Source organism: Puma concolor, chromosome C1, assembly GCF_028749965.1.
Source record: "Puma concolor isolate L17-30 chromosome C1, mPumCon1.1.hap2, whole genome shotgun sequence".
Lineage (NCBI taxonomy): Eukaryota > Metazoa > Chordata > Mammalia > Carnivora > Felidae > Puma > Puma concolor.
This window is the reverse complement of record NC_141674.1, coordinates 162,393,577-162,408,743: the sequence shown is the minus strand read 5'-3', so window position 1 is coordinate 162,408,743 and position 15,167 is coordinate 162,393,577. Positions and strand designations below refer to the sequence as shown.

At 40.0% G+C, this 15,167-nt stretch overlaps 1 protein-coding gene across 5 annotated transcripts in view; it reads right to left on the bottom strand.

The window, feature by feature from the left end:
• Positions 1-15,167, bottom strand: part of RAPGEF4 (Rap guanine nucleotide exchange factor 4) — a 290,032-nt gene that overhangs the window by 215,520 nt on the left and 59,345 nt on the right. For 3 of the 5 annotated variants that reach the window (XM_086718909.1, XM_086718910.1, XM_086718911.1), the window contains one exon: positions 7,710-7,856. In XM_086718909.1, the coding sequence (XP_086575035.1) occupies positions 7,710-7,856 (147 nt within the window). Of the gene's footprint in view, positions 1-922; positions 1,145-1,179; positions 1,199-7,709; positions 7,857-15,167 lie in introns of those variants that run through there. The other 2 variants (XM_086718917.1, XM_086718913.1) reach the window with 2 other exon arrangements.

Here is a 15,167-nt window from a genome sequence, read left to right as displayed (position 1 = left end):
AATTAACATGGAGTTGAGAAACTCCTTAGAGGCATGCAGTGTGGTAGGTTAGCTAGGGGAGCAATGAGGGCCACTGCAAGACAAAAGTGCGGGGCGTGGGAGGCAGGGAGGGGTCAAAGGCAAGCTGGCAAATGCACGGCCATGGGAGGCATTTGAAAACCTCTGCTCACAGCAACTTGTACAAGATCCCAGTATCCTGTGCACACTCCTGAAATGAACACCCAGAGACATAAAGAAGCGACGACCACTGCTTAGGGCAGGCACACCCTGCCAACAGGTCTACCCGCAGCATCTGGGCATTCCTGGCACCTGCCAGCCAAGCCTTTATCTGTTCCAACCCCCTGATCATCTTCTGAGAAACAGTGAAATCATAGCTTGCAGAGTTGGTCTGACTTCAAGTCATCAATAATGTAATAGAGTTCCCATAAACACTAAGGACTTCATATAGTCTGAGAGCGGCAGGCAAGATACCTACTGGGCGTCCAGGGGATGAAATACCATCACTCTCAATCCGTTTCCTTGCCCCAAATTTGTTTTTAATATATGCCATTCAAGCATGTCACCAGATAAATACATACAACATTTAATATTAATGTGATAAATGTAACTGGCTAGTTCTGAACAACTGTCTTTGTTTATCTTCTGTAAACATATTTAAGATCTCAGGCTAAACAAACACATCCTTCACAATCAAAAAGATGAACCGTCACTCCCCCCTCCACACACACACACACACACACACACACACACATCACAAATAAAGATGAAATCAAATTATGTCAGTCCTATTGTACATATTTAGGTCTGGTGGAACATAATTAGAAAAGCCAGAGATGCTTCAGAGTATAATTCTTCAAACCAAGATGCAAACTGTGACATACAATATTTCCCCACTAAAGAATAAAAAAAGATACATTCTGACCTTGTAGAGCATATGTCCTTCTTTTTCTGTCACTCAAAGTTCCCAGACATCCAGTGAATATCTGTCCTTTATTTGGACAACAAAATACACCTTCATGGCCGATAATTCCCTGTTTGTATCTATTAGTGTTCAGAGGATGTCAGTCCACAGAGAGAAACCCGGCGCTGGTCGTTCTCCAGAAAAGCTCAGGCAGCCGAAGGCAATAGGAAAAGACTTCCTGTATACATATATGTGTGTATATATTTAACTGTAGTTACCTCCCAGTAACTTCACTCCCTTCCTTTCTGGATTTGAATCATTCCACACTCCATGGAAAAGCTCGAGGACAGAGGAGTAAGACCCTGGCGCAGACATAAGGTCCAAGTCATTGGAGGCTTCCGCTTGGTTTAAAAGAATCACAACTGTGAGGAGAGTCAAGAGAACCAGCCAACAGGATGTGTGTGGCTGGAGTTCCTGGCATGAAATCCTGACTTTCATGTTTATTTTTGGATGTATTTTTCTTAGCCCTTTGATGCAAATTTCTGGCCTGGGAAGTAACACTACAGCACAAGCTCCAAAGTTGCCAAAAGTAAGCACATACTCCCGACTTGGGAGATATCAGGCCCCTTGGCTCTCGGTTCCAGCTAGTCCTCAGATGAGGGTGTGGGTTCCTGTGCGTTAACAGATAGGCATCCCTGTCTGAGGATGGGTCGTGCAGTCTTGCCTCACTGCTCAGGGCCACTAAATACTTACCTGAAATACCAGCCTATGTTGAAAGCCTTCCATTAAAGTGCATGCAAAACAACTTGAAATTGTTTGCATGCTAAAAAAAAAAAGAAAGAAAAGAAAAGAAAAAAGAAAAAAGAAATTGTTTGCATGCTAAACATAGTAATAAAACCATCCAAAGGACTTCTAAGATTTTTATGTTCTGATATTCTGTTTTAAGTATTTGGCTTTAATTTTTCTGACAGCCCAAGACAGACAGAAACATCAAGTCCATTCAAGCAGGGGCAGATGCCTCTGAGAAGTATATTACTCTGATAAGGTTTTTAAAGCGCATCAGCAAAGACTAAGCTGCTGTTATTTCAATAATTCCTATTCTCATAGTGGCTTGAAAGATTATTAATGGGAAAGGACTCTTTCTACCTGCATAGTCCAAGACAGGCAGTAAATGGAAATAGCTAAAAAGCTTTTCAGGCCCACAACTGCCAACGTATCTGATAGAATCTAGAAATAATACACTCTGAAAACCAGGGAATAGAGACAGATGTAAAAATATTCCTTCGACAATATTCATTACTCTTAGAAATATTCCTGTTTACAAATTCTATTCTTTTCCTAAGATAGAAACATGCACCTATTTCTTTGTTTTACCATTCAGTTTTGTACCTCATAAAGCATGAAATGGATTTTCAGTTACTTAACAATATTTGCTGAGGCCACAGACACATTTGGGGAATAAACTGTCCCATAACAATCATTACATCAGAGCAATGGTTCTCTGTGACATGGGATCCCTCAGTTAGAATAAATTCACAAAATGTGCCAAGAAGTTTCTGGGTAACAATTACAGCCAAGAAATCAATTTTATTGTGGCATGGGTCAGACTATAAATTTAAAATACTGCTTTTATTTTTAGACTCTGTAGTTTTATTGCTGTCTTTAAATTTCAAATGACTTATTCATAGACACATATTGTTATGTTGAACATTTCCAAACATGGCTCACAGTGAAGGAAAGCTTTTGGCCAGATGATGTCCATGCAACTGAAACACAGCTAAACAGGAGGTGGCACACAAGTTCAAGGACCTCTCAGTAGTGTCTGTTACGAATCTGATCAAGAGTCTACTTCTCTGAACACACCGGACTCACCTCCTCATCCAACTTCATGTATTGGGAATAGTCTATGTAGAGATGTCAATACATGCTACAAAGCTGAAAGCATCTTCATACAGATATAGCATTAGATGGAAAGTCAACAAGAAAACAAAACAAAAAAAAAACACAAAAAAACACAAAAACTCTTGTTGTAGTCATTTGTAACCATTGGAAGCCTTCTTGTCCTATATGTGCTGCAAAGAAATTCAGGGAATTGGACAGTAAATCAGTTCTTCATTTAGTCCAAGAGCCACCAGCAGTCACACAATCTTGGATCAAATATTAATAACTGACTTAAAACTCCCAAGTCTGCGCTTAACTACTTTGCCATTTAACTTCTTCACGGAGGGTACGCAATGCCACAAGTGGCACAAAGTTTAAATTTATGGTTGTCTCAAGCATTGAACGTGACATTCCAAGACTTTTCAATTATTTTCCTTCTGAATGAGATTCAGAAACAGAACTATCTCCTCTCCTCTTCCTTCTCTCCCTCCATCACCTATATACTGCTGAAAAATGAGATGTTTTATACACTGGTTCACATATTTTATTGAGTTTTAATATCACAGAAGCGTGAGAGGAGGGATGCATTATCAACCAACTCTGAATAAATTTACCATATTCACTTAAGAAAACGTGACCTAGTTTTAAGACGGAGCAACCCAACGTTCTCAAATCTGACCATAAATTAGCAACTGAAACATGGAAGAACAGGGAAGAAAATAGTTTTCATTAGGAAAGACGCAGGATGCAAAGAAAAGCATCAAGATGCTACCTCTGTTATATCTTGGGGAATACTTTTTCTGATGTATTGGTTATTGAATAATGCTCTGGCTACATTTATGGGAATCACTTTTTTAAATACTCTAGGTGTTACCAGCTTGACTTACAACATAATAGACAATATAAAGCAAGAGGTATCCGGGATGAAATTGAATAGGATTTCAAAATCTCACATGTAGGTCTCTGAGTGTGTTCTCTTCCTGCAGAGAGCTGAGGAAACTTGCCTTTGGTCAGGAAAGGAAGCAGGATTCCCTAGCTTTGTGTTGCCATTAAAGTCCCAAGTGTAAGATTTAAAATAGACTATTTGCTCAGCCTGTTAAAGAGCTACTTTTAGACTGTGCTACCTGGTAGTGGTTATAGATTGTAACTTTCAGAGTGAGAAGAAATAACTCAGAATCCTGGTTTTATCTTTTGTCCCCTTTAAGTGACAAGGGCATACATAGATAAGGAGACAAAGCTAATCAAGGGGGTACTTGACATGCAATGGGCCCAGGATGACATTCTTCAAAAGTAATTAGTCAAATGAGATGAACATGCACATTTAGACCCATGATTCAGGTTACGTAGTTTTTACTATCCCTAACCTGTAGCCCAACACTGAGTTACTTACCTTGCCAACAAGAGAGGCACTATTATCCAGCTTACCTTTCTGCTGCCTTCTTCCTGCCACCTTACAGTTCGATGAGGCTCCTACCTGAATCCTTCCCTACATAATGCTTTCCTTTTAATGCTTGGCTTGCAGATCTCACTCAGATTTCAGCTGACAGTATGAGTTTGGGTTTTAATTTTGCTAATGGGTATTATTTACTAGTGTAATAGATGGCTGAGTTATAAACTCCATTATCTAACATAAACAAGGAATAGGTATTCTGAATATCAGATATTTTGCTAGCAGATTAGTGCCATATGTGTCCTCAATGGATCCCTCAAATTCAAATAGAAATAACACTTAATTATAATGATTTTTATACTCTGAAATACTATTACGACTTGGTAGCTTATTTTCTGTGTTCTCCAAGTAAAACGGAAGTCCTCCTGGAGAGAGAGAGCTCTGTCAGTCTTGTTTGCTGCTGCATCTATACCTGATAGGAGACACTCAATGAGTATTTGTTAAAAAACGAATGGTAGAGGGGCACCTGGGTGGCTCAGTCGGTTAAGCGTCCCACTTCAGCTCAGGTCATGATCTCACAGTTTGTGAGTTTAGGTCCTGCATCGGGCTCTGTGCTGACAGCTCAGAGCCTGGAGCCTTCAGATTCTGTGTCTTCCTCTCTCTCTGCCCCTCCCCCACTCATGCGCTGTCTCTCCATCTCTCAAAAATAAATAAATGTTGAAAAAAATTAAAAAAAAACGAATGGTAGAATAAACAAGTCGATCTTTTTTATTTAGAAAGTAATTTAGAATTTTACAATTTCTTAGGATTATCATGTACTATATATATATGCACAATTGTGCCCATTTAATAAAGTTCTGATTAACATGGATTGGTAGACGATGGAGTTTCTTGCATTTCCATTTTAGCCTGTTAAAATGCTGATTGAGCATGTAATTTGCACTCTGAACTTAGTTACGTGAACAGGCAAATAAAATGAAGTATGCGACTAATCTCTTACTCCCTATGAGGTTCCAGTCCCCCACCTGTAAAATAAGAAGTCAGACAAAAACTCTGTCCTTTCATTTCAGCTCAATTAAGTCACTGGCAGGGGACATCAGAAATCTGCACTGAGGTTACACTTTAAGGGTTGGATCCACTGAACTGCAGAATCATGTGGCAAGGTTGGGGATACCAAAATCACCCTCAATATCAATACCCCCATTTAATAATTTTCCTTTAAGGGAAATATCTGTGGAAAATAGTACTAAAATGTATTCAACTGAAGTCTACCGACACACGCAAACTAATAACACTAATGCATCACCGATAGTAAAGCCTCCAGACATGATGAACTTCCTGATGTACTTATTATCACCTTTGAAGCTTTCTGGACAAAAATGTTTGATCTGATCTAATCAAGCTTTTAGCTCTAACTTCCTTTTATAGAAAACCCTGGAACAGGGGTACAAAAAGATACCATGAGAAAATAATCAAACAAATATTGAATTTGGGAGAAACTAACCCAGCCTTTTTAACAAGCCAATGCCATGGAAAGGATGAGAGAGACAGAGAAAGGAAAGAAGGGAGAGAGGGAGGGTGGAGGGGGGGGAGAGAACGGGAGAGAGAGAGAAGGAGTGGGGGGGAGAGAGAGAGGGACAGAGACAGAGACTCAGATACAACAATCAAATGTAAGACGTGGTTCTTTATTTGAACCTGGTTTGAAATATAACAGATATAAAGGATATGTGTTGAATATTTATTTATGGGTATTTATGGGAAAACCTGAACCGCGGACTGGATATTAGATATTAGGATGTTATCTTTAGTACTGTAAGTGAAATAATGGTATTATTGGGTATGTGACAGGATATTCTATTTTTCTTAGGATTATGCTGAATATTTATGATGAAATGTCATAATGTCTGTCATTTACATTAAAGTGGTTCAGCAAAAAAAAAAAAAAAAGATGGAGCAAATATGGCTATATGTCAGCAACTGCCAAACTAAGTGGGGGTGTATGGGTGTTCACTGTATTATCCTTTCTGGTTTTCTGTATGTTTGAAAATTTTCCTAATAATAATAAGTTTTTCGAAAATGTTCACAGGTAGCTACTTCTCAGGAACTTCCTTCACAGTACTGAGGGCTCCTAATTAAAATAAAATTTTAAATATTTCCACAAACTATCCTCGATGAGCAACTTGAAAAAGTCATAACAGACAAAAGCAGTTATAATGACATACATCACAGGTGGAAATCATTTTTGTTCTTAAGCCAGTTTTCCAAATTTTCTTTTTTGGAAAAGACTTGTTCAGTTTACCTTTTAAAAATGAAAGATCCAAAAAAAAAAAAAAAAAAAAAAAAGGCTTATTTGCCTCAAGCTTGGTCCCTTTTAATTGACAGAAAACCTCTCCACACACACCTCATGCAAACCTACTTCAGCTTTGCCTTCCTAAAACTAGCTTTTGTCTCTGAACTTTACAGAGCAGTTGGAGCTCTTTAATATTTTCTAAGAGGAACATTTCAAACAAGCAACCCCGCAATTTATTCACTACTGCCAAGAATAAAAGTAACAGGTTTTACCACCAAGGCCTTCCAAGGCTTTGCAGGACTTTTAAGGCAAAGCATCACTCATTCACCTGCAGGTTTGCTCCCTTAATGCATCTGTCATTTGTTTGGCTCTGGAGGAAACTATTTGATTACACAAAATTCTTTTAAGATCAAGTTTAAAATCTTAGCCACACCGGGACAAGTTGCAAAGCCTGCCAGCTCGATGGGTTAACACTTGGACATACTGAGCCAAAGACAAAGATAAGGAACAACCACAGGTTAAAATCAGAAGCTTGCAGAACTGAAAAGGAATGAGTGTAAAAGATGCAAGGTTTAGCTGGGCCTTTCTAAGTGCTCCATTTGCCATTACTACATATAAGATGATTTATTCCCCCTACTTCTTGCAAATGAGTGCAATACCCGAAGGGGCGCTGGTAAGCAGTGGTAAATGCAAAAGCCACCAGCACCGGTCGCATCCATCCACCGCTGTGCCACCAATGCATTCTGAAGTTGGCAAGTAACCAGACATCTTTATGTCCCTCATTTCCCATACCTTATTGCAGGGCACATCATTTTTAAAAGCATTTAAAAGAAGCAGGTGTTAACCCCATTCATTCCACTTTACCAGGAAACATGTCAATGATGATTTTTAAAATGCAAAAGAAAATGTCAAAGTATTTTGTTCCCTGGTTAAGAATACATCTGTGGAATAGGAAGGAGGAAATACATAAAACAGTCTATGGTCATTCAAGAAATAATTATAAGGTATGTCAAACTACAGAAAATTGAGCAAGCACTAAATTAAAAAAAAAAAGGCGGGGGTGGGGATGTCTTATGTCATAATGGCTTTTTCACTCACTCATTTCAAAAACAAGTTTTGAAAATTAAATTCCATCTACCAGCTCGGAACAGAACACATTAAGGCTTGACTGTAATGCCATTATCCACGTGGCAGCTCCTTTTCTTTTCCGCAACTACGTTAATTGACAGAGAAGCCTTGGGGCTCACCTCCCATAGAGCCTTGAAGTCCTTCTGCTCGATGCGGAGCAGTTCACTGCTCTCCCTGGTAACGATGGTCGCATGGCGGGGTGTGTTGTCCAGAATGGACTCTCCAAAGGCTGTCCCAATTCCCAGGGTACAGATGGTCACTGCATCCTGAGAATCCCAAAAATCGGTCATGAGAACACTAAACGTTTAACCGACATGGGTGAGTTGTCTTTTCTTTGAATTTAAGTTTAACTTATACACAATAAAGCACGCGATTCAACTGCACAGTTCATCAAGTTTTGACAAATATATACACCTGCGTAATCATCACCAAAATCAAGACATAGAACATCCCTATCACCCCAAAATTTCCTTCATGCCCCTTTCCAATCAAGACCCTCCCTTCAGAGGTAATCAGTATTCTGATTTCTATCACCATAAAGGAGTTTTGCTGGTTTTAAAACTTCATGTGAAAGGAGTCAGACAATATGCTCTTTTTGGTGTCTGGCTTCTTTTGCTCCACATAATGTCTCTAAGATTCATCCACATTGTCTCATGGATCAGTAATTTTTTTTCCTTTTACTGACGAGTAATTCTCCATTGCATGGATATGTTACAATTTGCTTACCTATTGTTCTATTTGTGAACATTTGGACTGTTCCTAGTTTAGGCAGATTATGAATAAAGCTGCTAGCAGTAACCTGCTTCAAGTCTTTTTGTGGACAGTATTATCTTTTTATATGACTACTATCTGCTTTAAGAAAAAAAGGAGGGAATCTTTTGAAAACGAACAGAGATTTTTACTGAGAAGGTTGCAGTTACAATATTTCAATAGGAAACTAGAATGGGGGTACTTGTATGTCAGCCTGTCTTGAAGAGATGAGGAAACTGAGGGTCAGGGTAGTTGATTAACACGGCCCTAGTTCACACAAATAATAAGTAAGGCAGTCAGATTCTAACCACGGTTTTCTGACTATAGATTCCAAGCCTTTTGTATCATGCTGCCTCCTGCAGCCACAATAGAGTAGAAACAGCATCAGATGAAGTGCAGCGTGGCCAGTTTATAAACTGCTGTGAATCAGTGATTTAAAAGTTTCTTAAGGTATACTAAAAAAGTAATTTCCAATCTGCATGCAACATTGGTGATAATATTTGCATTTAATCCTAACTAGTTTCAAATAATGCAATAGCCACTCAAAGCCACCTGGACATTAATTTTGCAGGGCATTATCAACTAACGGAGATACACAAGGGTAATCCTCTGAGTTAGAAAACAGTTTTCCTTTCATGCATTTAAGACACGATAATAAGCAAACGTTATTAAGATCAAGTTAGTGACTCTGTAATCACATTACTAAGACAAATGCCCATAAGAATCCAGTTCCTTGAACCATAGCAAATTGCTTCTGCCCAGATATTACCATATAAAATTGTGTTTAGGAAAATAAAATCAATAATATCTCAGAAAAGAATGAAAGATTGGGGGGAAATGTATGAATAGTTTACTAATAAATTTTCTAGAGAGGCAGTTGCAGACAAATTCAGTCAGAAAAATATCCCCAGAACCGAAATATCAATATTCAGCGAGTTAGGTATCTCTGAGTAATTTTCAAACTCTGGTAAAAGGACAAGAGGGATTATGATGAATCACAGACTTCCATAAATTCTCTAGAATATCAGGTTCCCTTGAGAATCCTACTGGCCTACTTTATCATCTGCACCCTTTGGAAAGGCTTCTTTTGCCTAATTTGTACCTTCAGTGTAAAATTCTATTTTAAAGCTTGACAGGTATGGAACCATTAATATTACTCCTGCCACTGTTCACGTAGCTGAAATATCTAAGGTTATCCACAAAGTATAATGCAAAGGAACTGTGACGATCTGTTATTTGTGAGCTAGTTGTAGATTTTTATGGATTATAAACAGTCTTCTCCTCTCTCACCTCCTATCCCTGGCTATGTAGTTTGTCACCAAGAGGTATACAAAGAAAGACGTAGGCTGTGAAAGTCACATGAGCCTGGCTTCTCGCTAGTGAACAGCTCTCGTGATGGACAAAGGATTGAAGGTATTCTCGGCTCTCCCCTGGAGAGTTTAACAATTACCCGTGCATTATACATCTCACTACATTAGTCCTGTTAGTGCTGCCAGTGCCCTGCCGGGTGCCAAGTGTCAAGACACATGTCTTGACCTCACGTGTCAAGACCTCTGCAAGGAGGCGCACCCAGCCTCGGCCCTTTGATCATCTTGGCCCATTTCCAGTGTCCCTCACTCTCCCACCAGAACTGAACATGGAACCCATCCTTCCCACATTTCCTCCTTCATATGTGGTCTTCTTAAGTTTATTTTATTTTATTTCTTTTTTAATATATGAAATTTATTGTCAAACTGGTTTCCATACAACACCCAGTGCTCATCCCAACAGGTGCCCTCCTCAATACCCACCACCCACCCTCCCCCCCTCCCACCCCCCATAAGCCCTCAGTTTGTTCTCAGTTTTTAAGAGTCTCTTATGCTTTGGCTCTCTCCCACTCTAACCTCTTTTTTTTTTTCCTTCCCCTCCCCCATAGGTTCCTGTTAAGTTTCTCAGGATCCACATAAGAGTGAAAACATATGGTATCTGTCTTTCTCTGTATGGCTTATTTCACTTAGCATCACACTCTCCAGTTCCATCCACGTTGCTACAAAAGGCCAGATTTCATTTTTTCTCATTGCCACGTAGTACCCCATTGTGTATATAAACCACAATTTCTTTATCCATTCATCAGTTGATGGACATTTAGGCTCTTTCCACAGTTTGGCTATTGTTGAGAGTGCTGCTATAAACACTGGGGTACAAGTGCCCCTATGCATCAGCACTCCTGTATCCCTTGGGTAAATTCCTAGAAATGCTATTGCTGGGTCATAGGGTAGGTCTATTTTTAACTTTTTGAGGAACCTCCACACTGTTTTCCAGAGTGGCTGTACCAGTTTGCATTCCCACCAACAGTGCAAGAGGGTTCCCGTTTCTCCACATCCTCTCCAGTATCTATAGTCTCCTGATTTGTTCATTTTGGCCACTCTGACTGGCATGAGGTGATATCTGAGTGTGGTTTTGATTTGTATTTCCCTGATGAGGAACGATGCTGAGCATCTTTTCATGTGCCTGTTGGCCATCTGGATGTCTTCTTTTGGTCTTCTTAAGTTTAAAGACAGGGAGTCACAAACACAAGGCAGGATCTTAAAGTTAGGAGTAGAAAACCTCGCCTGGAAGGAGAATTACTTCTAAGTTCAAACGTAGCTTTCAGCAGACTCACTATTTTTAGGACAAATGTACCTAGAAATCTGAATGGGTTTGGGAAGTATGGGTTGGGCACTGGGAAGAGGCAGGTCCTGAGAAAAACATTTTCACTCTAAAAATTAATTACTATCTTTATAGTCCATGAATGTTATTTTCTGAATCTCAGACAGGGCCTTGCAATGTGCTTAGAAGAGAATTATCAAAAGAGAAATTTGCAATCTAATGTTCTCTCATTTAACAGAGCCAAGATAGGTTGCTGAATACGTACACTGAAACGTTGAATGAATGTAAGTCAATGAGGTGGGAGCCCTCTGACTTTGGTCCACACTAACATCTAACCAGATCCCTATGGTCAGAATTCCAACCTTGAACCCCTGCAGATAGGCTGAATGCATGCCTTTGGCTGGGGCTGTAAGTATCTATTTCTGAATGTAATATTACTATTTCTTTAAAGTTTACACATACTCTAGGGGCGCCTGGGTGGCTCGGCTCAGTTGGTTAAGCGTCCAACTTCGGCTCAGGTCATGATCTCAAGGTTCATGGGTGAGAGCCCCGTGTCGGGCTCTGTACTGACAGCTTGGAGCCTGGAGTCTACTTCGGATTCTGTGTCTCCTTCTCTCTTTGCCCCTCCCCGTCTCAAAAATAAATTTAAATTTTTTAAATAAAAAAGTTTACACATACTCTAAAGATCTGCTCATGTCTCCATACATGTTCAATAGAGACTATTCACATTATTTTATTTTCTGCTCATTCTCAGATTAATGTGCAGAAAGAAAATATTTATAGTGACACAGAGACTGAAGACACTGGTCAGCACCTGCTCAGGGAATATAAAATATTAACAGAAGCAAAGAAATGTTCTATTTTGATAAGATGGCAATTTAAGGATTTCCAAATATGAAATGTAGATTTAAAACTCTGAGTGTCTTCAACATAGGAAGGTAGATTGAGCAGATGCTACTGGAGTCCTGCTGGACTCCTCCCTACTCTTCACCTCACCCCACCCCCAAAGTCATTGTAGCTTTCGGGACAGTTGCAATACACACGTGTGGCTTCCTCTCTCAGGCATCTGCATTGCTCCACCTGAGGGCAGAGTGCTGGGCACTCGATGCCTGCAAGAGGCAACCTCCACCAAAGAGGCATGAGAGGAGGAAGATAAATACCCGAGCTTCCTAACTCTACACAGTTCGTGGAGGATTGCCTGGAAGAGTGAGTCCAGTTGAAATCTTAACACACTTTTATTGGCTTTCCCTCCTTCCATGTCTCACTTTTCCACTTCCTTACAAGGCTTCCTGGGGTCATCTTCAAAAATAACCACTTACAGCTCAATCGTAGGCTCTAGGTGGAATTCCAGGGAAACCCAAAACAAGCAACTAGGTTAGCCAAACATGGCTGTGAGTCCTATGTTACACTGAGACCTTTGGGGAGGCACAGGGCTGAACCGGCACTCCCAAAGGGACTTCTGTAAAAGGGGCAGAGACCAGCTTATCACTTACTGCTTTGCAGCAGACACACAGTAAGTGCAAGATCCCCTGGATGACACAGGGAAAGACTTCCTCGTGTTATTAGTAAAGCATATTGGGTCTTTATTAGAATTGATGCCAATTCTACTATATAAGTAGGGGTCATGGGCGCTCAAAAAAGGAGTGACCTGTGGCATGTCACTGACATGTCATCTGGTTTCTTCCTCCAATCTCATGCAACTCTCTTTCACCTATCAGTCAACATGGTCACTCCTTCTCTTATCCTCTAAAACACTTAATAACCAACTTATCCTTAATGGTACACATTCTACAGTGCGTCAGCATGTACATGGATCTCCACGTGTGTGAGTGCACTAAGCCAGTATCTTGACTGTGATGCCTTATTTATTCCTCACAACAGTTAAATGAGATAATGCATTTGAACTGCTTCACACAGAGCCTGACTGAAAAGAAATGTTTAATAAATTGTGGGTATTCTTACTGATGGCAGTATTCGAACAATTCTGCAACATCATGGCTATTTCACAGGCTGAGGAAAATCAGTCCCAGAGATGTTCAGGAATTTGTCCAGGAGCATGGCTAGTGAGTAGGAGTTCAGACGAGAACTAGTAAGTCTAATCACCTCTGCATATACCTCTGAAATGATCATATGAGATGTTAAGTACCACTTGCCAAGGCTCAGTAGAAAAATCAATTAAAGTAATAATTAAATCCACACAGGTTTTTTCCTTCAGTCAGTCAATCTGTATTTTTATTTACATACATTTATCTATATATATTAAGTCCCAATCTCCAGGAAAATAGAAAACAGCACTGCTCCCTCTCTAACCCTCCTTTCATTACTGGGGTCCACTTGGCCCTCATTGAGAGGATCAAATCCATCCCAGACTAGGGCACCAACCTCTTAACTCATTAGGAGAAATGTAAGCAATCATTAGTTATTCCTACTCTGATCCTGTGCCCCAGTTGCTAACAACGGAGTTCCTACCTCAGTGGGAGAATGGAGTTACTGCCTTTCTTTCTGTGTCTCTGCCTTAATAACCTATCTGGTATCTTAATTCTTTTCAAAATGGCCGTCTAGTTCTGACAGCCCTCACCAGCATCCTTGCCATACACACATGTATGGCAACATCCTTCTGTGGCCAGGCCTGTTCGTCAGCCCACCTGGCTGCCCACTTCCATCACTGGGCCCACTTCCTGACTCCCTGCTCATCACCAAGTTATAGCCCATCATGTTACCATTAGTTAGACCTACCCCATCCTGCGCTCTACTAACCTGGGGGCCGCGCTGCTCCAGTGTTCAGTCACGTTCCATGTCCTGCCCGGCATACCTGAACATGCCCTGTAGACAGCTCCTACCTCCACCATAGACGGCCTCCAGTTTTCAGGCTCACCTCCTCTGCCCAGCTAAGCACCAACTGAAGTCGTGAACATTATCTTGGCACAGTATGTATTTCAGTGGCATAGGCAGGGTCTGGTTATCTCCATTCATAAACGTTCGTGTTAAGTAGGTTAACAAACACGTCAGTAAAGTCACCCTGATGGAAGGCAGGGAGTATTAGGCAAAGGACACGCATGTGGCGGCACCGAGAGTCAGAACACTCCAAGCTCAGCAGGAAACTTCCCTGGAGTGTAGTGACAAAAGTACAGCCCTCGTAGACCTAGATTCAAAACTGTTCTCTGCCAATTATCATGGTCTTGCAGCTTTGGGTAAAATGATCCCAGGAAGCTTAATATCCTCATTTGTGAAATGGGCACAAGCAGGATTAAATATAAATAAAACAACACACAGAGTCAAGGATGGTTCCTAGCACATAGTAGGTGCTCCATAAATAATGGAAAATAGTATTTCTGACTTTGTCATGTTTATATACACATTTAGGTTAACCATATTACTAAAAAGCAAATTACATTTTTCTATTATTGAAAGAACAGAGAACCTCTACATTCATTTTGTGTTAATCTTCAATGAACAATGGTTTTTCAACACTTAAATTCTAAGTTTCTCTGTCTCCCAGTCTGGATGTCAAGTGGTTTGAATGATCTGCAAAACACTTCAGCTCTCTGGGGGAGCTTGCATTCAAAGGAACCCTTCTGATGAATCCTGCTGAAAATCAAAGAATCCTTTTGTGCTGCTACTAATCACCCCTTAATTTATCTGCTTTGTACATCTGAATTATGATATGCTAGGTTTTCTTAAAGCAGGTGTTCTCATATGAAGCATTTTATTTGTTTGTTACGCTATAAACAAAGCTACACTATGAAAATAGGAACGGTGTTAAGAAAGCCAATGGCTGTTATCACTGATATCAGAGGTAATAAACACGTGCTTTGCAAATGTCTATACGCATCCACAGAAATCCAACTTACACAAGTTACAGCCTGATGAAATTTAAAATAATTAGCAATCAACAAACAGACATAAGAATTCTCTCTGATCAGTACATCAAGATTTTTTTTCCTTAAACTGTCCTTTAACTTCAAGGGGTATCAGATTTTTTTAGTAAGTATATCTAAATCACTCTGTATTAATAGCTCAAGAAAAGTTAACTGTCTCATGGCATATTTATTGTTTTGGATACATGTTGGGTTAACATCAGCGAACAAATTGGTCCTTTAAGTGCACAGACCCTGAAATGTAAATTCTTACAAAGCAAATATTTTGACAATATTTTTATTTTAGGACTAGGGCCAATACTTGCCATTAAGTTTGGTAGT